Source organism: Carcharodon carcharias, chromosome 10 (assembly GCF_017639515.1).
Source record: "Carcharodon carcharias isolate sCarCar2 chromosome 10, sCarCar2.pri, whole genome shotgun sequence".
In the NCBI taxonomy this organism is placed as follows: domain Eukaryota; kingdom Metazoa; phylum Chordata; class Chondrichthyes; order Lamniformes; family Lamnidae; genus Carcharodon; species Carcharodon carcharias.
This window is the reverse complement of record NC_054476.1, coordinates 133,693,547-133,715,456: the sequence shown is the minus strand read 5'-3', so window position 1 is coordinate 133,715,456 and position 21,910 is coordinate 133,693,547. Positions and strand designations below refer to the sequence as shown.

Genomic DNA, 21,910 nt, shown 5'->3' with positions numbered 1-21,910 from the left:
ATATCCCACAGAGGCCGCCTGTGGAACCCTGAATAGGGCCACTGGTATAGAAATTGAATGCCATGGTCACTTTCATGACCACTGGCAGTGGGTGCCCTCCATGTCCCAATGGTGCCAAATTCTGCAGTAGCTGATAGATGTGATCAACCAGTTCCCTATAAATACACAGTCTTCCACAACACTAGTTCTTGGTCATCTGCAGGAGTGAAAGGCAACATCTATAGACCCTGGATCTGGCTAGGTGCCGACCAGCGATGGTTCACTGTGGCTCTTCGGCAGCATGTGTGGGAGCCCCAGCCGCCTCTTTTTCCAGAGGGTGCTGCTACTTCCTCTGCTGAGTCAGGCAACTCTGTTGCTCTCTTCTTCGTTGTCTTCGCTCTCTGTAAGACACGAGGCATACTGATCGGTCACTAGGCTCCATAATCCTGATGTGCTCCTCCTGCAAAATGAAAGAGAGAGGCATGTGGGTTAGCAAAGGTGTACTAAGAACTTGTCTTGGTTAAGTCAAAGGCCCCTTAATGCATCCCTGAGAGTGCTGGCCACTACTTGGATGGCCAGAGATTAGTATGCTGCATAGCTGCCTGAGACCCGACCGATTGGTGGCAATTTCTCCCATTGTACTGCATGCTGTACTCTCAGCTCAGGCGCAAGGATTCTCCTAACCTGTGCGGCTGTACTGTTAGCTTGAACCATGGGGGAGACTAGTCCAAATCGGTATAATGACATTGCAAGGGGCTGTGAGCATCTCCTCCAGTGATTGCTCCATGGCCAGCTTTAGCAAAAGATTGTACAACGTGCCCAGTCGTACAACTGTTCTGCAGTCCACTAGAACCTTCATTACTTTGCAGTCTATGCCCAAGGGATCAAAAGCTCTGGAGCACCTGATGGTACTTTGATGCCTCTGCGTTGCTTGAGTGGGTAAAGAAGCTAGAGGCCCCACTCTAAGCATATCAATGTGGCTGTGTCTGAACTGTCTCAGCTGCAGAGGAATGGTCACTTTATACAAGGTTTCCCTAATGTGTGGCTGCTTCCCTTGCACCACCCCACCTGCCCCCAACCCATACGTGCTTGTGCGCTACCTTCAACCACAGGGCAGCCCTTGCCTCCCCACCCAAGTCACCTCAAATGAAGGGCAGCCCTCTCCCCCCTCGCCCTAGAACGCGCCTCAACCTTTAAGTCCAAAAAGCGATCCTGGGCGAGCGCTACGCAACATTACTGTGCACTCACCTCTGAGTTCCCCTCAAGGTGCAGCCTGCCAAGTGCAAGCCTTTTATATGCTGTTGTGAAACACATCGGCGTCGTCGGCAGACACACCAGTGGGGATGGGGATGATTCCAGCAGGTTGGGCTTATAATGATATGCAGATGTGTTACAAGGATCCCGACGTCCGACGGCGGTAAACGCGGTCCGCCATCAGCTGGCAGAGTGACGACCGCAAACTGGTTTCACAACGTTGTGAAATTGATTTTTGACCTTATCGCCATATTGTCTGCTCATGCCACCGAACACACCCAAGGTCGGCGGGCATGGAAAATCCTGGCTGTTGTCTTCCCCCTAAATTGGTATTCTTGCGAAGTGTTCTGAAGACTGCTAGATGAAAAGCTTCGATATGTGTCTTTTTCAGCAATTTTTAAAATTATTTGTGTGAATATATATAAAAAAAGTGTCTAAGGATTTAATTTAATTTGGATTTGTTGCAGAGAATGCTCATGTAGAAAGCCAATAACAATGACATTCATGCCAATTATCTTTGCATATAAATAACGAAATGTGTAACTAGCAGTAAAAGTTGATTTTTAGTTAACAAGATGGTTAACAATTAAAAGAGCAGTGAAACAAGACTGCACTATATATCAGCAATTTTTATATGACTTAATTATGATAATCTGAGTGACTTCAGAAGTTAGATTTAAGATAATAATGTACACAATTCCAATGATTCATTACTAATTGCAAAATAGAAATCACAAGAGATATTTGAGAAAGTAAATTTGACCAGTTTGGAATATATATTGAAAAGAAATGCTAACATGAAGCCAATGGTAATCGCAAAGAAAAAGAAATTCCCAAAATAAATGATTTCGGAAATAGGGTTAATAAAAATGTTTCCTTGGAAAATATAATCACAACAGGGGCCAAAAGAAAAATAATTTAATTAGAGGACAATTGCAAAAAGGACTTAGTGAGATTATGGTGTTTCTATGGGCAGCATTTTCCCCTTGTGGGGAAATCCCTCATGGGATCTCATCCCGCCCGTGGATGAGGTTTCATGCTTTTTTGGAAGGCTGCCTGGGCTCTTCGCCTGCCCGCCAACCTTAAGGTTTGATGGATAGGTACATTAATCATTTTAATTACTTTTTTAATGGCCTTAACAGGCTGTTGACAGGTCGGTGGGTATGCAGCTGAGTCGGCTGCGCACCCGTCGAACTGAAAATCTAAATGACGCGGGATGACTTCAGGACGTACACCCGACGTCACCCTGCGTCATTTTATGTATCGGCAAGTGGGCCCCATCCCCACTCACCGACCGGAAAATGCTGCCCTAAGTAATTGTCAAATCAAAATCAATCAAATCAAAAGAAAAAAAGAATGCTTAGGTTTCATCAGTTAATAGCATATTAGCAGTGTAAAAATAATAAACTATGAAGGTTGCAGGAAGCAGGCAATTTTGAAGCATTTGAGTTCAGGTTCTACATATGTATACTGAAAATTTGCAGGATGATGTGAAAGACCACTAAGCAAGGTTTTTATTTTAATGGTCATGTGGGTGTTTAATTTATGTGGAAACCAATCAACATCAGTTAACATCGTCAAATCAAACTACTGATAACGTTTTACCTGTAGAGTATAATGTCAAGGGCAGTAAAGTGACTGCCCTTGACATCAATGCAGCATTTGGCTGAGTGCAAATCAAGGAGCCCTAGCAAAACTGGAGACGATGGGAATCAGGGGGAAAACTCTCTGCTGGTTGGAGTCATACCTAGCACATAGGAAGATGGTTGTGGTTGTTGGAGGTCAGTCATCCCAGCTCCAGGACATCACTGCAAGAGTTGCTCAGGGTAATGTCCTCGGCCCAACCATCTTCCCTGCTTCATCAATGGCTTTCCTTCCATCATAAGGTCAGAAGTGGGATGTTTGCTGATGATTGCACAATGTTCAGCACCATTCACGACTCATCAGATGCTGAAGCAGTCCATGTCTAAACGCAGCAAGACCTAGACAATATCCAGACTTGGGCTGACAAGTGGCAAGTAACATTTGTACCACACAAGTGTCAGGCAATGACCATCTCCAACAAGAGAGAATCCAACCATCGCCATTTGATGTTCAATGGCATTACCATCACTGAATCCCCCACTGTCAACATCTTGGGGGTTACGATTTACCAGAAATTGAGCTGGACTAGCCAAATAAATACTGTGGCTACAAGGGCAGGTCAGGGGCTAGGGATCCTGCAACGAGTAACTCACATCCTGACTCCCCATCGACCAGACACAAATCAGGAGTGTGATGGAATACTCCCCACTTGCCTGGATGAGTGCAGCTTCCACAACACTCAAGAAGCTTGACACTGTCCAGGAAAAGCAGCACATTTGATTGGCACCACAACTGCAAACATTCACTCCCTCTACCACCGTCGCACAGTAGCAGCAGTGTGTACCATCTACAAAATGCACTGCAGAATTCACCGAGGTTCCTTCCACAGCGCCTTCCAAACCCACGACTACTAGCATCTAGAAGAACATGGGCAGCAAATAGATGGGAACACCACCACTTGGGAGTTCCCCTCCAAGACACTCACCATCTTGACCTTTACCCTCACTGACTCCAAATCTTGGAATACCCTTCCTAACAGCACTGTGGGTGTACCTTAACTACATGGACTGCAGCAGTTCAAGAAGGCAGCTCACCACCACCTTCACAAGGGCAACCAGGGATGGGCAATAAATACTGGTCCAGCCAGTGAAGCCAAGATCCCATGAATGAATTAAAAAAAAGTACTGTTAGCTTCGTAAAAAGTGTAAATACCAGACAAAGATACATTGACATTTAATCAACATAGACATGTAATAGCACTGAAGGTCATGTCCTGTTCAGCTTGCCTTTCTTGAGCGAAGAACGCTTTTGTCCTGTATACAGAGTACTGCCTGTTATTGTGTGCCTACCTAGTCAATGTGTTAACAATAAGTTAGTTAAAGTAAATTAGTTAATTATAAGGATCCTTCCCCTTCTGTTCCACCTCTCCACTCCCCAGGGCCTTCAGTTATCAAAAAGCCCAATGGGACCCAGATACAGCTCAATTTTGGCTCAATCTTTGCCAGTCATCCTCTCCTACAACACTGGCTTGATGTTAATTTAGTCTGAGGGTCAATATCAGGGACTCCTAGAACCTCAGCATTCAGGTGCAAGCTTGAACTCTGCACTTTCCTGCACTCATTACAATCCAATTAGCCAACAGCTCCCCAAGGCAGGACTTCTACCCAAGATAAGGGTGGATGTCACACCTTAAAGCAAGTAATGCTGCTGCCACCACGGCACCCTGTAAAATCCTGCCCATGAGTTCAAATCCCATCACTGTAGCTTGGGGAATTTAAATTCAATTCATAAATCTGGAATAAAATGCTAGTTTCATCAATAATGATCATGAAACTAGTGGATTGTTGCAAAAAAAAATCTAGTTCACTAATGACACTGAGGAGGAAATCCACCATCCTTACAGATCCTAGCGTAAATGTGACTCCAAATTCACAGGCAATATGGCTGATTCTTAACTGCTCTCTGAAATGGCCCAGCAAGCCACTCAGTTGTGCAAAACTGCTACAATAAAAAGCACTGTGAACGTACCTACACCAAATAGACTGCAGCCGTTCAAGAGGCAGCTCACTACCACCTTCTCAAGGGCAAGTGGGAATAGGCAATAAATGTTGACCTTGTCAGTGATGCTCATGTCCCAAGGACAAATTTAAAAATGGACACACCCAAAATTCCCAGGCCCATAACTTTCACAGACCAAGTGTCAATTTTCTTCTCACAAATTCTCCCAACCTATTTGATCTCTTGCGAGAGATAGCAACCAGAGAAAACTTCTAACATTAATTGTGAAAACTCTCCCCAACCCCAAGATAATTTGGCAGTAGTATAATTATATCAATCAAACATGACAGCATTAATTATGTATATTTGTCCAGTTCCATTCCCCAGATGACATAGATATAATTTCAGCAGCAAAGTGTAGACAAGTCATGTTGCACTGTCATTGAATCAAGTCTTAATTTATATTTGTACCATCATAATGGTGGCATTGAAGAAGTAAACAGAAATTTCTGCTCACTGAGTTGTGACCTGTGGTCAAATACAGACAGCAATAAAGGTAAAAGTCAGATGCCAATGTGACATGTAGAATTATGACTGATATTCCACCTTTAATAACATTTATTTAATAAACCTCCATTAGAGATGGTAAACTGTCTTACCTATGATTCAAACTGCATAGCTTGAAAAGAGCTTCAGCCACTAACTATGCTGAATTGTCAAAGAATTGCAAAGCACTGTTTTCCAGTCAGGAGGTTTTGGGAATGGTGATCTAATTTTCTGGCTGTATATAATCTTAATAGGTGGCTTTCATTTGCACTAATGGTGCTGGGATAGCCTCAATGCCCACTGCATTATTTTTTTTCTGTCACAGTAGAGAGAAAGCAAGAAAACATGGGAAATTAAAAATATGGTCCATAGTGGTGAGATTAGGATCCTGAGTGTTAAGAGCAGGAGATCGTAATCTCATGAAGAAGATATCTGCTAAATCTTGAAGTGTTGAAAGCCCTGCTTTATTGCTCCAAGGCCAAAACCTTGGAAGTTTAATGTGGTGCTTTACAGCATCATCTGAGGCATTTATTTTAACAGATTTGTACTTATGATGACACCATCATGCGAACGAAACCTTTTGCAGCATTTTATAAAACCCAAAAACATGAAAGAAACATTAGTGTTGACAATGCTACTTATGAGACAATGGAATATTTAGAAGTAAAAAATGTGTACAATTTTCAGAAGCAATATGTATTGACATCGTTTGATTTAAATTATTGCATGTCTTAGAATTGAATAATGTATTTCAATGTCTCCAACCTATTTGTGCTAACAGTCTGGATAGTAGGGTGGGAAGGAAAAGAATGGGGCATTTGTGAGAAGAGTCAGCATGCTCATATCTGTAGCTAAATTCTGCATCTTCCATTATCTGCATATTATACCATAGATAAACCACTTAGTCCCTTCCCTTAAAAAGGCAGAATAAACCTCCGCAATATAAGGAACACCAAAATTATGTCACCAGACCATTCATCACTAAAGCTTCAAGGCTGTGCAAAAAACTCACCATGGAGAGTGGTACAATAGCACGGATGTCCTTTTGGATTACTGCCAACTCTGTCACCACCTTGTCCGAATCTGGAGGAGGATTTTTTCCACGGTAGTCAACGTGCCACATAATACGCCTTGTCACTGACTGGCTGGTAAAATTTTCCATCTCAAAGTTCAATTGAATGATTTCATTGGGCTGAACACTTTCACTGCTAAGAAATTAGAAGAGGGACACAATCAACCTTATTTTAGATTTTGAATTTAAAAAGCTTAAAACAGTTTTGAAAGTATGAACCCATCAATGTATCTACATATTTTACATCCTTCTGAGCTGAGTAAAAACAGTGTAAAATCTTCTTGTACTCTAAAGTCCTAAAGTGTGCACTCCAATCAATTCTTTCCCAGAACCTCAAAACCATAGAGCTGAATTTTATGTGGAGGCAATGGCGCCGCCTCCATCTGAAATGTCAGGGTGAGCCCACTTCCATATGGCCAGGAAATCACAACCTGATTTTACGGCTGTTAGGCTGTTAATTGGCTTGGGAGTGTGACTTACATCTCTATTTGGGAGGAAGTCCTGCCTCCTAGAGCTACTGACCAATTAGATGGTCGCAGCTCTCTAGTCCCAGCAGAGCCAGCAGTTGCGGTGTCCGCTACTGGTATTGCAGGCAGTCTCCAATGCTGAGGAGCAATGGAGCCAGACAACAAGGTGAGTGGGGTGCTTTGCTGGGGCCAGTCTGGTAAGGCCAGGGCACGGGGGGGAGGAGGACCAAGTTTTGGAGGGCAGTGGGAGAGAAGCACCTCCATTGCACACAGGGTACACAAACAGGAGGGACCCCCCCCTCCTCAGCCACTAACAAGGCAACCAGGTTTGCCACATGGCCTGTACAAACCCGGCTGCTGGTAAAGTACTGGTGTCAGTGGGAGGAGGGATTGGCCATAAAATTCCATCCATGGAGTCTAAACTTTCGTAGTCTTCCTTTCATCTAACAAGGTTTTAAAGTCCAAGCTTAACATCAACTAACCACTGAAGTATTTTATTTTTATTCATTCATTGGATGTGGGCATCGCTGGCTAGGCCAACATTTATTGCCCATCCTTAATTGGCCTTGAGAAGGTGGTGGTGAGCTGTCTTCTTGAACAGCTGCAGTCCATGTGGTGTAGGTACACTGGAAGTGCTGTTAGTGAGGAAGTTCCAAGACTTTTCCCCAGCGACAGTGAAGGAACGGCAATATATTTCCAGGTCAGAATGGTGTGTGGCTTGGAGGGGAACTTGCAGATGGTGGTGTTCCCATGTATCTGCTGTCCTTGTTCCTTCTGTCCTTCTACGTGATAGTGGTTGTGGGATTGGAAGGTGCTGTCTAAGGAACTTTGGTGAGTTCCTGCAGTGCATCTTGTAGATGGTACACACTGCTACCACTGTGCATTGATGGTGGAGGGAGTGAATGTTTTTTGTGGATGGGGTGCCAAACAATTGGGCTGCAATGTCCTGGATTATGGCGAGCTTCTTGAATGCCGTTGGAGCTGCACTCATTCAGGCAAGTGGAGAGTATTCCATAACTCTCCTGGCTTGTGCCTTGTAGATGCTGGACAGGCTTTGGGGAGTCAGGAGGTGATTTACTCACCACAGGATTCCTAGCCTCTGACCTGCTCTTGTAGCTGCTGTATTTATATGGCTAGTCCAGTTTATTTTCTGGTCAATGGTAAGTCCCAGGATGTTGATAGTGGGGGATTTAGTGATGATAATGCCGTTGGATGTCAAGGGGCGATGGTTAGATTCTCTCTTGTTGGAGATGGCCATTGCCTGGCACTTGTGTGGCACAAATGTACTTGCCACTTGTCAGTCCAAGCTTGGATATTGTCCAGGTCTCGCTGCATTTGGACATGGACGGCTTCAGTATCTGAGGGGTCGCAAATGGTGCTGAACATTGTGCAATCATCCCTGAATATGCCCACTTCTGATTATATGATGGAAGGAAGATCATTGATGAAGCTGCTGAAGATAGTTGTGCCCAGGACACTACCCTGAGGAACTCTTGTAGTGATGCCCTGGAACTCAGGCGATTGACCTTCAACAATCACAACCATCTTCCTTTGTGTTACATGCATTGGGAAGGCTATTAAGGCTTTAGAGGGTTGCAGAAAATATTTTCAGAATGGTTCCAGGAATGAGGCACTTCATTTACAGGGATAGATTTGAAAAGTTAGCGTTTTTCTTCTTAGAGAAGACAAAGTTCAAAGGAGATTTAATAGAGATGTTCAAAATCATGAGTAGTTTAGACAGAGTAGATAAGGAGAAGCTGTTACCATTGGCGGAAGGGTTGTGAACCACAGAACACTTCTTTCACATGAATGGCAAATAAATAACAACAGCAGAATGAGGAAAAACCTTTTTGCTCAACGAGTGGCTAGGATCTACCATACACTACCTAAAAGTTTGGTGGTTGCGGTTTCACTAATGGCTTTTAAAATGGAATTGGATAAATACCTAAAGAAAGGGAGGTGGAGAGGGCCAAGCTGCACTGGTGTTGCAGAGAGCCAGCATGGACACAACAGGTGGAATAGCCTCCTTCTATGCTGTGGCAATTCTATGATTCCACTTCCTGATTTACCCAGGACCAGGTTTTATTGGAGTTGGGAAGACTCCTCCATAGACTTCTTAAAATGGTAGGCAGGACTAGGATGCAGAAGACATGCCCCCATTCGTGACAGATCCAATTTTTGCCAATAGGGGAAGGGGGAAGGGTGTGAATCACACAGACGGGATATTAGGACTCAACAAAGCCATTTGAACTCAGTGCTGAGACCCTATTTTGGCTACTGCAAGGGCTGCAACTTACAGTTTGGGAGTCATAGGTTGATGGAGTAGACATAAACACTCTTGAAGGGCAGATAATTTCTGTATAACTGTCATGATCTTAAGTTTTTTTAAACTCCCCTGTTCTTTAAATTAAAACAGGCTGCAGCTGTTACAGAGTAAAAAAAAAACCTCTGCTGGACTGCATTGGTTGAGAGGCCACCTGCTGCATGATAGTTAAAAAAAAAGTAGCATCTGGTTGTGCAGTTTCAATAGAGATCTTTGTTGACATTTACTCAAGGGCTATTTTATGTCATTATAAATGCTTGCTACAATTATCTCAGCATGGGGATCTGAGTTCACATTTTGATTAACAGTTTAAAGAGCTATAAAAGGATTAGCTGTCTTTGATGCGGGGCCTGAATAGAAGTTTGTTTTGTAAGGGATTAATCACTTGAGGAGATTTAAAGGTATATGGATTGTTTATTTCACTATCAATTTTGTGGGAGAGAGCTGCATTGGATTATCAGACGTTTATTTTTCTCATCTCCAGATGCCTCCTGATGGATACTGGGTAAGTGGCTATGGAGATGGCATATGGAGGGTATGAGGGGCCTTGGGGAATGGGCAGTGGGCATGAGTTGGCATGGAGGGTATGAGGGGCCAGAGGGGGTGGGTGGGGGTGAGGGGGCTTGAGGGGTGAGAGCTAGAGGTTGAAACAGCTTCTGAAACAACTGTGTTGAAGTACCAGAGAACTGAAGCGGGACTTCTAACCAGCCCGCCTCGGCATTCGCCCGCCCCCGTGGCCACCTATGCTTTACTTCCAGGATCGGTAGGCATGACTCCATCTTGCATCCCAAGCCTCAGAGCGCAAATCATACAATTCAGGGTGCTTTTTACGGAGGCGGATCCAGTGAGTCAGGAAATTTCCCAACTTGAGCTACTTGCGTCAGTATGAAAATCTGGCCCTCAGTTTTTAAGGTTTGTAACCCTATACCTAAATTATCAATAATAATATTCATGAATAACAATTAGTGCTACAACTACAAGCTACTAAAATCTACATTGCAGTCAGTATGCATATTAGCCTAAGTTCTACGCATAAGCTACTCGATTTTTTTCCCTGCTTAAGACATATCAAATTTGTCAAGCTGGTATAAGAACAAATCCAGCATTTACATTGATTCAACATAACTTGGCAGCATAAACTCAGGCAAAATGCACACTCAGATTTCAGACTAACATTAAAGTGTCAGAGTGCACAGATACTGCAGTATAAATATGCGGCCAAATTCCAAGATGATACCTTAGATCTTGAGAGCCCTTAAATGGATTAGCTAATTGGATGGTTAGGCAATTCAGTATTAAGAAAAGGCTATTGCACATATTTCAGTTTTCCGAATAAGCTTCGATAGGAACAGAGAATAAGTGTGATTTAATTAATTTTTTAAAATCATGCTTTATGTGTTCTGTGAACTATTGGAAAAATTCTCAAAATGAAATGTTTAAAAATCCAAAAATTCATCAACCAATTAAAGTTAAATGGGTCTGAAAGTTAAATTCTTTCAAAAGGAAATATTTTAATATATTTTTGCGTAATCACAAAGTTTACACCAACACCAATGACAAAAATAAATTAAATTCTCATAACAAATTTATGTAACACACCTATTGTATTAAAATGTTCTAAGATGCTTCAAAGCAGTATTATAAAGTAAAATTAGACACTGAGTTACATAAGGTGACACAAGGGCAGATGGTCAACTGCTTGTTCAAGGGGGTAGGTTTCAAGCAGTGTCTTAAAGGAAGAAAGCAAGGTAGAGATTTACATAGAATCTACAGAAGGAAGCCTTTTGTCCCAAGTGATTCCTTGCAGGTGTTTATACTCCACAAGAGCATAATTAATTTCTCCCACTCTGCCCCATTTTTTCCTATTTTCTTCTTTCTCATGTGTGCATCCAGCCTCCCCTTTAATCCAACAATCTTGCCATTGGTTTTAACCACAGCATGTGACAGCAAGTTCCTCTTTCTCATCACTCTCCATGTAAAGAAATTCCTCCTGATATTTTTACTTAGGCCAGAGTCTTTAACTCGTCGGGCGGGCACACGCCCAACCTGAATGAGTGTAAAATGACGCGCGATGATGTCAGGCAAACATCCCGACGTCATCGCGCAGTTGCGCGATATTTCGGTCGGCAGAAACGCATGGGAGTTGGCAACGCGCCCGCTGACAATTAACAGACCTATTAAGGCCATTAAAGTACCAATTAAATGTAATTTTTTGCTGCCCATTCAAGCTTATGGTTGGTGGGCAGGCGGAAAGGCCAAGTGGCCTTTGCATTTTTTAGGAAACTTCATCACGGACGGGTGAAGTTTCTAACAGCAACTAAAACTAAAATAACATTTTTAACTTTACATTACTAACATGTCCCTGCGCATGTAATATGTCACTGCTCAGAATCACATGAAGGGTACTTGTTTAGTAACATTTTTAAATTCTTTATTATTGATTTTTTTTATATCTTCACCTCCCTGAGGCAGCTCTGTGCTTTTTCTGCGTGCACCTGCGCAAAGTTTCTGTTCACCCTCCTCTCCCCACTCCCCCCACAGGCAGCGCTGAACGCTGTAGCGCATTTCAGGCTGGGCTGGCCTTAATTGGCCCGCCAGCATGAAAACGCGATCCGGCCACAATCGCGGGCGGCGGTCAGCTTCCGGACCACTCCCGCACATCCCCGCCGAGCCCGCCCGAGGAGGGCAAAATCCTGGCCTTAATACGTTAGTGGCTATCTTGTATTTCATTAGTCCGCATTCACGCTATGAATGGCCTCATAATTTTATGGACCTATTTCAAGCCTCCTCTTTGTCTTTTCTAGAGAAAGGAGCCCAACCTGCTCAATCTTTCCTCATAGTTGAATTCTCTTAATTCTGGTAACATCCTTGTAAATCTTTTCTGGACTTCCTTCAGTGTTTCAATATCCTTTCTGTAGTATGAGGATCTGAGCTACACACAGTGGTGCAAGTGTTGTGTTACAAAGGGAAGAAGTTTACGTCCCATGGGTGGTCATTTGCCCGACCTGGTTGGATCTAAAATAGCGCGCAACGACATTGGGCAAGTGTCCCGACGTCATCACGCAATTATGCGATATTTCAGTCGGCGGGTGCAAGCGGGTGCCAGAGCCGTGCCCGCTATTAATTAACAGGCCATTTAAGGCTGTTAACAGTCCAATTTACAGCGACTTTTCTTTGTCCGTGTGATTTCGTGCTCATTGCACAGGCAAAATGGGCAGGCAACCAGCCGACATTTTCAAAAACCTCATCCAGGAGCGGGATAAAAAGGGTCAGCAGCGTTGCCTGTGTGAGTAATAAGGAGTTTGGTACATAGTTTGGTGCTGGTGGCTTATTGGTACTTGGCAGCTTCACTTCTGTTCGGGCCTTCATTCTTAGCATTTCCAGGCTCCATTTCAGGACTCCTTGGTAAAGCAAGGCCCCTGCAGGATTCAGACACCTCCAGGTATCAGACAGCCTTCCCTCACTCTGCTAATGGGGAGTGTGGTCTCCGCTGGTGGCACTTGCTCTAATGAGGGGACAGGGGGAGAAGGGAGAGGAGGCCATGGGTCCCAATGCAGCTTCCAGGGAAGGGACCTGTGGGAGGAGCAGCGCAGGCATAAGGGACGCAGGGCCAGCAGGAAGTCCAAGGCAGAAGGGGCTGCAGAAGATGCCACTATCCTGCTGCCAGGATTTGCAGGTGGGAATGCAGCCACCTCAATATTTCTGAGGTGCGAAGCAGTCTCATTTTCAAGGGAGACCGTGACCTCCATTTGTCATATGATTGGGCCTGAGACCAGCTCCGACTGTGTGGGTGGACACCACATGCCAGTGGATCTGAACGTCACAGTGGCCCTCAACATCTATGTGTCTGGTTCTTTCCAGAGCTCAGTGGGGGATCTGTGTGGCATTTCCCAAAAACCTATTCACAGTTGCGTCAAGCTGGTGACAGAGGCTCTGTTCAGGCAGGTACATGTTTATTCTTTACTATTTGGACAAGGCTAGCCAGGCTGAGTGAGCCAGAGGCTTTGCAGCGATTGCTGGGCTCCCCCTTGACCAGGGTGACATCAACTGCACACATGTGGCCATCAAGGCACCAGCGGGTCAGTCAGGTGCCTTTGTCAACAGGAAGGGATTCCACTCAATGAACAACCAGATAGTGTGTGCCCACAGGATACAGATTCTGCCAGTCTGTGCAAGTTACCCTGGCAGTTCCCATGATACTTACATCCTGAGACACTCCAGGTGCCGAGGTTCTTCAATATTCCATGGATGGATAACTGTTGGGTGACAAGGGCTATCCGTTGAAGAGGTAGCTCATGGCGCTTCTCCGCCACCCAAGAACAGAGGCAGAGAAGCATTACAATGCGAGTCATGCCTCCACAAGGGCGGTGGTAGAGAGGACCATAGGTCTTCTCGATGCATTTCCGATGCCTGGAACATTCAGGGGATGCACTACAATACCTCTCAGAGCATGTGTCACTGATCATGGTTGCATGTTGCGCTCTCCACAATCTGGCAATGGCAAGGGGGGACCCACTGGAGGAAGAGGATCTTGATACAGCTGTACAGGCCACAGATGATCAGTCCAGTGGTGAGTCGGAAGAGGAGCACACTGAGGAGAATGCTGAGGGCATAGAGGCAGACCTTGGTACCTCCAGGGATGCAGGGACACCAGGGACGTCTTGATCCAATGCTCCTTCAGCTAGGCTACCAAAGATCAGCTTCAACTGCATGTCAGGAATGCCGTCTCCATCCCGGATATCTGAAAGCACCTTTTCATTAGAACACAAGGAACACTCAGTGCCTGTACAATAAAGTTCAGAACCACTTAGGTCCAGCATTACATGCTGGTGTATCCTGCACCAATAAAATAAAATAGTGAAACATACACAGGCCATGATGACAAAAACAAAATTTATCTCCTTTTGACAATTCAAAACTATTTACATAAACTTCTCTGGTCTTCGTTCCCAGACCAGTATAGATAAAGTAAACTTAAATGAACATAAAATCACCCGTGACCTGTCCCTCTTGTGCTCAAGGTGCCTTTAACTTACGCTTGCGAGTGATACGTCTTGGTGCCCCCACCCCCCCCACCCCTCGTTGTCACCGGCATTGGAGACAGCCTGCTGACTCTGCTGTCTTGTTGGCCTTGATGACCTTGGCAGTCGTCCTCTGGCCAGTGGAGCTTGTGCTGACCCCACCTGGGAGGGAGTGGTCAGTGCCATAATCGGCATCTCCCCCATCACAGCCTTCTCAGATGTGACTGTCACTGGCAGGGGAACAGAGGAGCTGCTGCTGTCACCCAGAGTGCCCTGAGAGGAGCCCTCACAGACAACAAGCAGCTCTGGACCTCCCTGCTCACCACTGATGGATGGGCACCTAGCTGGGATACTGAGTGCCTCATCCATCTCCCATACTGGCACTGACCACCTGAGGTCAGAACCTGTGTGAGGGCTTGCAGGTCTGAGCGCATCCCCAGGAACCTCTCATTCTGGAGCTGTCTCTCCATGAGAGTCACCACTCTCAATGGAGGAGGTAGTGCGCTAGGCCATGATGGTCAACGCAGTGTTGATGCTCTGCATGGACTCCTCCATAACGGAGACCATGGTATGCAAACCCTCATGGATCTCCACCAGATCCTCCCGCACATATCACTGGATTTGCCGCTTAATGGACGACTCCAGAGGCTCATTATCAGCCTTCGACCGAGCATTGTCCTGGTCCCCAGCAGTCTTCCGATTGCCGGTGCCTTGGGCACTGTCTGCCTCCACCTGCACTTCAAGCGAATGTGAAGTGCCCTCACCAATGTGCACCAAGATACTAGTCGCCGAACTAATGCCCACCAAGGTGCTGGTATCTGCGCTGGTGCCTGCTTCAGAGAGCAGTTGTGACGCAGGTGCAACAGAAGATCTGTGGTCCTCCAGCGTCAGTGGTGGCCCTTCAGGGTCCGCAGAGTGAAGACCTGCTGGTGAACCTAAAAGGGAGAACAAGGACATGTAATTAGTTAAAGTCATCACACTGTCACTGCGCATGCTAGGTACCCTGGTGAGACAATGGAGATCTGCATCATGGTGCTATCGTCTTTCAATGATCAATGGACTCCAGGTTTACAGCTCACATCAGTGAAGACACTATACCAGAATGGTTGCACAATCCAAAACTCTCACCTCTATGCACTGCACTCTTACCTTCGTATGGCAGCCCATCCTTTCCATGTCCGCTTGCATGAGGAGCATGCCGGCTCTTGAACTCCAGGGTGTCTTGCTCGAACCTGCTGAGCAGCAGAAGGTTGGGCTGCCCTCCGCCTGGACGTGTCTTCTCTCCCTGGTTATAGATTGTCTTCTCCTGAAAGAACAGAGGAGCATTGATTACTCCATTCTCTACCTGCAACGCCATTACAGCCTGGCCAACCCCCGCTGAGAAACACTTCCCAGGGCATATCCGTGGCCGTCGAACTGCAAGGCACTCAGTCCAAGCAGCTAGGGCTCACCTCCTTGGCCAGCTCCGGCGTCATTGACAGTTGGCCCTCCAGCCTGCTGTGTCCAGCCGCATCCGACTCCATTGGGAATGCTTAACACACGCCCTTCCGTGACAACCTTCCAGGGTCTGCCTGGGCCATTTTTAAACTGGCCGCCAGGTCACCGTTGGACCCGGCAGCCGTTAGGCCCCAATCCGCCCCTTCCTGGTCAGTGCAGAGCCATGTTTTAGGCCGGGCAGGCCTTAATTGGCCCACTAGCGTGAAATTGCTATCAGCCCGCCCAACGATCTCAGAATCCTGCCCAAGATTCTGTATAAATTGCATTACTTCCATGATTTTGTATTCTATTCCTCCAGAAATTAAACCCCAATCTTTTTTTTGCATGGATCATCTTGTGTTACTATTTTTAGCAATTTATCTATTTCTATTGTTAGATTACTCCGTTACTTCCCAGGAATAAGTGGCCTCTCTAATCTTCAAGCAAAATGAACCACCTCACACTTCACTATATTGTATTTTATTAGCCATCCATCCAAGCTTGTTTATGACTTCCGGTATTTTGGTACAGTCTTCCATTGTTATATCCCCCCATTTGGTTTTATCTGTGAATTTTAATGCTCTAATTCCAAAGTCCAAATCATTTATGTATGGGTGAACAACAGTGGTCATAGCATGGATTCCTGAGGGACACCACTTCCCATTTTTGCCAGCCCAAGAATCTTTCCATAACTCCCATCCACTATTTTCTGTTTTATAGACATCTTGGAACCTATTCTGCTATCCAACCCTTGACTCCAAATGTCACGGCCTTTTTCTTGAGACTCTTACATGGCATCTTGTTGAAGGCCTTATGAATGTCCACATATAGTTTATCAACTCTATTATCTATGTATACACTTTCTCTTACTTCTTAATAAAGTCAGTAAGTTTTGTTAAACATGTCCTTCCTTTAAGAAATCTATGCTGATAATTTCTATTATATTCTCAGGTGTTTTGTCTGATCTTTTAGCAAATATTCTGCATCATTCCTATCACTGGCATTAAGCTAATTGATCAATAATTTCTTGGCTTAGTTCTATCTCCCTTTTTGAGAGTAACAATTACATTTGTTGTCTGCAAATCTCTTGGCACAATTCCTTTTACATAGGGTTTTTATAAATGGATACTCAAGCCTTTCCTATCTCCTTACTAATTTTTTTGAATATCCACAGGTACATACCATTTGGACCCAGGCCCTTGCCCTCCATTGGTTTGGCTAGTTTGTTTAGTATCTCCTTTCTTCCTATCTTAAATGTTGTGATATTCCTCTTCAATTCTTCTACTGTTATCTCCTCTATGTTAGTCTCTTCAGTGAAAACTGGCAAAGTATCTGCCCATTATTCCTGCCATTTTAGTATCATTGGTTAACCTATCTCACTATCACTTAGTGGCTCAATCCATATTTTAATTCTCATTTTGTTACTTAGATGCTTGCAGAATAGTTTACTATTTCTTCTTATATATTTTGATATTTTCATTTCATATTTCTTCCTCGTCCTCCTAATTGCCTTTAAGTTTTTTTTTTCCTTTGACATTTCTTTATTATTAAGGTACATTCAAATGCTTTTGTCTAAGGTATGTTTTTGTATTGCTGAAAAATGAGGCGTATCTAAGCCTTTCGTCTTGCACCCACCAGGGCATTCGCAAAGATAGCAATGGAAAACAACAATTTATGCTATATGTGAAGAGAGTGCTGATTGGTTGGCAAGTGGCATTGCCATGGAAAATGCACCACTGCTGATGACTGACAGTTAACTGCCAAGCATTGTTTGAAAGTTAAACCAGGCAACCTGACCCTGATTGGTCAAGGCATTACCCTGAGGAATGAGTCAGCAAATGGCTTTCACTTATTTTGTTTAGCTGAAACAGGCGCAATGTATGTACATGTTCTTTCTGTCTGCAAAGAACAGGGCTCTGTGTATTAATATCTGTAGCTTCCAGTACATGCAAATGCATCATGTTACAAGCCCAACTGACAATCTTAAATTGGTTGTCAGCCTAATTGTTAGCACATTGAGGATTATTTAGCAAATGTTGTCCAATCCCAGAATCACACCTAGTGTGCTTGCAAAACTCAAAATACAGTGTCCAATATTAGATGTGATTCTGTGATTGGACAACATTTGCTCAATAATCCTCAGTGTGCTAAGAATTATGCTGACAACCAATTTAAGATTGTCAGTTGGGCTCGCAGTGTGTGCACTAGAATTCGCCAACGGGAAAATGACGCGGGATGACATCGGGAGGAACCCCTGACATCATCCCAGTCCCTTTAAATTTTTAGGAAGGCGGGCGGGCAGCTGATTTCGCTGTCCGCCCGCCGATCTGTCAATGGCCAATTGAGGCCATTGACAGGCTAAATAAGATAATTAAAGACCTGCCCGTCCAACCTTAAGGCTGGCGGGCAGGCCAGGAGCCCCAGCGGGCTTCTGATAAAGCATGAAACCTCATCCACTGGTGGGATGATGTTTCATATCCGTTTTTAAAAAGTCTAATAAGGTTTATGTCATTTTTATTGACATGTCCCATCTCGTGTGACATTGTCACATGAGGGGGACACATTAATAATTTTTTTATTTTTCTATTTTTTGACTTTTCTTACCTGTCACTAATCTCCCTGAGACAGGACTTTGCCTCAGGGAGCAGTGCGCTCTTTCCCGCGCATGCACGAAAGAATGCACTTTGACAGATGGGGAATCCCCCCCCACCCCACCCCCCCCAACCCCCTGGAAGCCCATAGCGCTTCCTGTCAGGCAGGCCGCTGGGTGGGCCTTAATTGGCCTGCCCACTCAAAATGACGGCGGGCCCCGTTTCGGTGGCGGGGGTTGGCTGTCCGCCCGCTGCCGAGCCGGTGGGGCCCATCCGCCATCTGAGGGCAAAATTCTGCACTATATGTTTTTGTCTTCACTTATCCATGCATACCATGGATGAATTTAGTATTATTCTGATGAATTCCTATCATATTTCTTTATGATGCTTAATTTGAGCTGAGTTGTGAATATATAGAATGGTTATGATGCAGGAAAACAGGTGCCTAATTTGCACAATACACTGGTGCATTAATCATAGAATTATGCAATGATACAGCACAGAAGGAGGCCATTTGGTACATTGTACAAGTAGTGGCTCTTTTGTAGGGCTATCCAATTAGTCCCACTCCCTTGCTCATTCCCCACAGCCCTGTAATTTCATCCCCCTCAAGTATATCTTCAATTCCCTTTTGCAGGCTATTACTGAATCTGTATTCCACATCACAGCAATTTGCTGTGTAAAAAATTGTTTCCTCATATTACCTCTGGTTCTTTTGCTCATCACCTGAAATCCGTGTCCTCTGGTTATTGAACTCTTTGCCACTGGAAGCAGTTTCTCCTTATTTCATCTAAGCATATTTATCAAATATCTTCTTAACATTCTCTGCACCAAGGAAAATAACTCATGGGGAGAATTTTCTCCTTGTCAGGTGGGCCGGTTGGGAGCGGGAGCGGGTGTGGAGTCGATTGCTGCCTGCGATCAGCTGCGCACCGTCATTTTACGTGGGCGGGCCACTTAAGGCCTGCCCAGCATGACGCATGCCCTGTAGCTCAGTGCTACCTGTGCAGGCGGGGAGAGGAGGGAGAGTCGAGGCCTGCGTTCTTTCGCACACGTGCAGCTCCATGCCTCAGGGAGATTAAAAGTTTGAATAAAAGAATGAATAAAATTATTCAGACATGTCCCTTCACGTGACAGTGTCACGTGAGCTGGGACATGTTTATCAATTGTCAAAAATGTTTTTATTCATTTCATGAAACCTTCATGAAACCTCATACCGCCCATGGATGAGGTTTCATGCAAAACGCAAAGGCCGCTTGGGCTCTGTCAATTGCCCAAATTGGTTCATTAATGGCCTTAACAGGCCTTTAACAGCTCGGCGGGCATGCAGCCGACTCTGGAGCGTGCCCAATGAACGAAAAATCGGAATGATGCGGGTGAGGTTGGGACGCATGCCCAATACCACCGTGCATCATTTTAAGTGTCAGCATGCTGGGCCCGCCCCTGCACACCTAAGAGAAAATTCTGCCCCGGCTTCTCTAATCTCTGCACATCGTAAAGTTCCTCAAATCTGGTACCATTCTAATAAATCTCTTCCGGACCCTCGCTATAGCCTTTGACATCCTTCCTAGAATATGGTGAGATTTAGGTCTTTCCAACAACTTTCCAAATAATAAGGTTTGAGCAAGGGGAATTTCTCTCAAATAAGGGAGGGATAACAAAGGAAAAACTAACTTGCAAAATATAGAATGGGGAGTCAGAAATATAGAAATGATAAACTGTGTTCCATTTATAATGTGACAAATGTAGGTTTGCATTATATTTTGCCTAAGCAAATAAATAAGGCACTTCACGGGTGTCATCTCTTCTGAAGTGCATAATAGGAAGAAGCAGAGATATAGTTAATTTGACACACTTCATTTTATTGCACTTAGGCTGGCATGCCTAACACGATCATTGATGGAAATCAATGCTAATTGCTTGATTAATATTTCACGGGTTACATTTTATGCTGTCAAATAGAATGGACAAGACAGCGTCACAGGTATGATAGATTGCCAACAAATTATTAAAACTTAGAATTGAATGTTGATGAACCACATCTTAAATTTATCACCTAATGTTACTTAGTTATATTGTTTTATTTGCTAAATTCATACCGTTATGAAGCATCAAACTATGTTTTTGTAACACAAAGAGCACAGAGTATATCTCAACCCCACCTCCCCTCCATGTTTCTTTTGGAGATTTTGTTTCTTTGTTAATTCTTCATGTATCTCAGTGTATCTTTACAGCAAAACACACATATGCATGAAAACCATACATTAGGAAGGAGCACTGGGAATATTTTTCAACATCGAAGAGGTACAGTTATCAGATTAAAGATGAATTACACAAGGAGATAATTAAAGTTGCAGGGACTTTAAAATAGATTGATGCTGGACGAGAAGCAGTATTTACATGGACTCTGTATATGCTGTCACTCTGCTCATGTTTTAATGGTACATAGGGCAGAATATTGTGCTCGTCGGGCAGGCGGGCGTGCGCCTGACCCAAACAAGCATAAAATGAGGTGCAATATTTCGGGTGGCGGGCATGCACGGGAGCCTATTAAGGCCCTTAATGAACTAGTTGATTGAAATTTTTTGCTGCCCATCCAACCGTTTGGTTGGCGGGCGGGCGAAAAGGCCAAGTGGCCTTAATAGGCTTAAAAAAAATCTTTTTGCACTCATATCTAACATATCCCTGCTAATGTCACAGAGTCAGATGAGGGGACATGTTTTTTAACATTTTAAATTTCTTCATTGTTTATTTGGAAATTTTTCAGCTCCCTGAAGCAGCTCTGTGCCTCAAGGAAGCTTTTACTGCATCCGCAAACGTTGGCGCTCGACCTCCTCCCACACCTATACAGGCAGCGCTGCAGCGTGCATTTCACACTGGCTGGCCATTAATTGGTCGGTTTGTGTAAGAGTACAGATTCCGTGCACTAATGCACTCTCCAAGCACCATCACTTTCATTTTAATTTTTTGCATAAAGTGGGAAAAGATCCCTATGATTTCCTGCTCTGCAGTCTAGGTCCGTAGTGAGCTGAGAAATTAGCACATGACCCACCCTAAAGCAATTACGCACAACTGTAGGGAAGCTTTCTTTGAAGGCTCCTGGCTCCTCCCCAACAACAGCATGACATAATGATATTATCCATATAATTGAGGCGGGGGAGCATGTGGCAAGGAGCTTGCATATTTGCATAAAACTAATTAACTAGGAGAATAAATAGAACATGTCACAAACTCAGTGGTTTACCAAAAAATATAACCAATTAGAAGTCATAAGGATATAACCTACTTGCCTTTAGCACCTAATTTATGTTCCTGATATCATTATGTTATTTTTACCCCGAAGTCTAAATAGCCCAGTCATGTATCTATTTTTATCAGTATGCAGCCTTTTATCTTTATCCAGCCAGTTTTACCCAATGACAGACTGCACGTGGTCCTGCAGGTAGCAGCAACTTCCATTATTTCATCCATATTCATGATATCTGCCAACTTCAAAAGTGAGCAAAAGCCAACAGTTTGAACATGGTGAACACAGACCCAATCAAGCTGATGATTCAAAACCAACCCTGAATAAAATTCTATGAGCAGCATTTTCCCCC

The 21,910-nt window shown here is 44.3% G+C and overlaps 1 protein-coding gene across 1 annotated transcript in view; it reads right to left on the bottom strand.

Moving 5' to 3' along the window:
* Positions 1–6,319: 6,319 nt before the first annotated feature.
* Positions 6,320–21,910, bottom strand: part of LOC121282878 (transmembrane protein 132E-like) — a 408,363-nt gene continuing 392,772 nt past the window's right edge. Inside the window, exon 4 of the mRNA XM_041196690.1 lies at positions 6,320–6,569. Coding sequence (XP_041052624.1) covers positions 6,320–6,569 — 250 coding nt within the window. The remainder of the gene's footprint in view (positions 6,570–21,910) is intronic.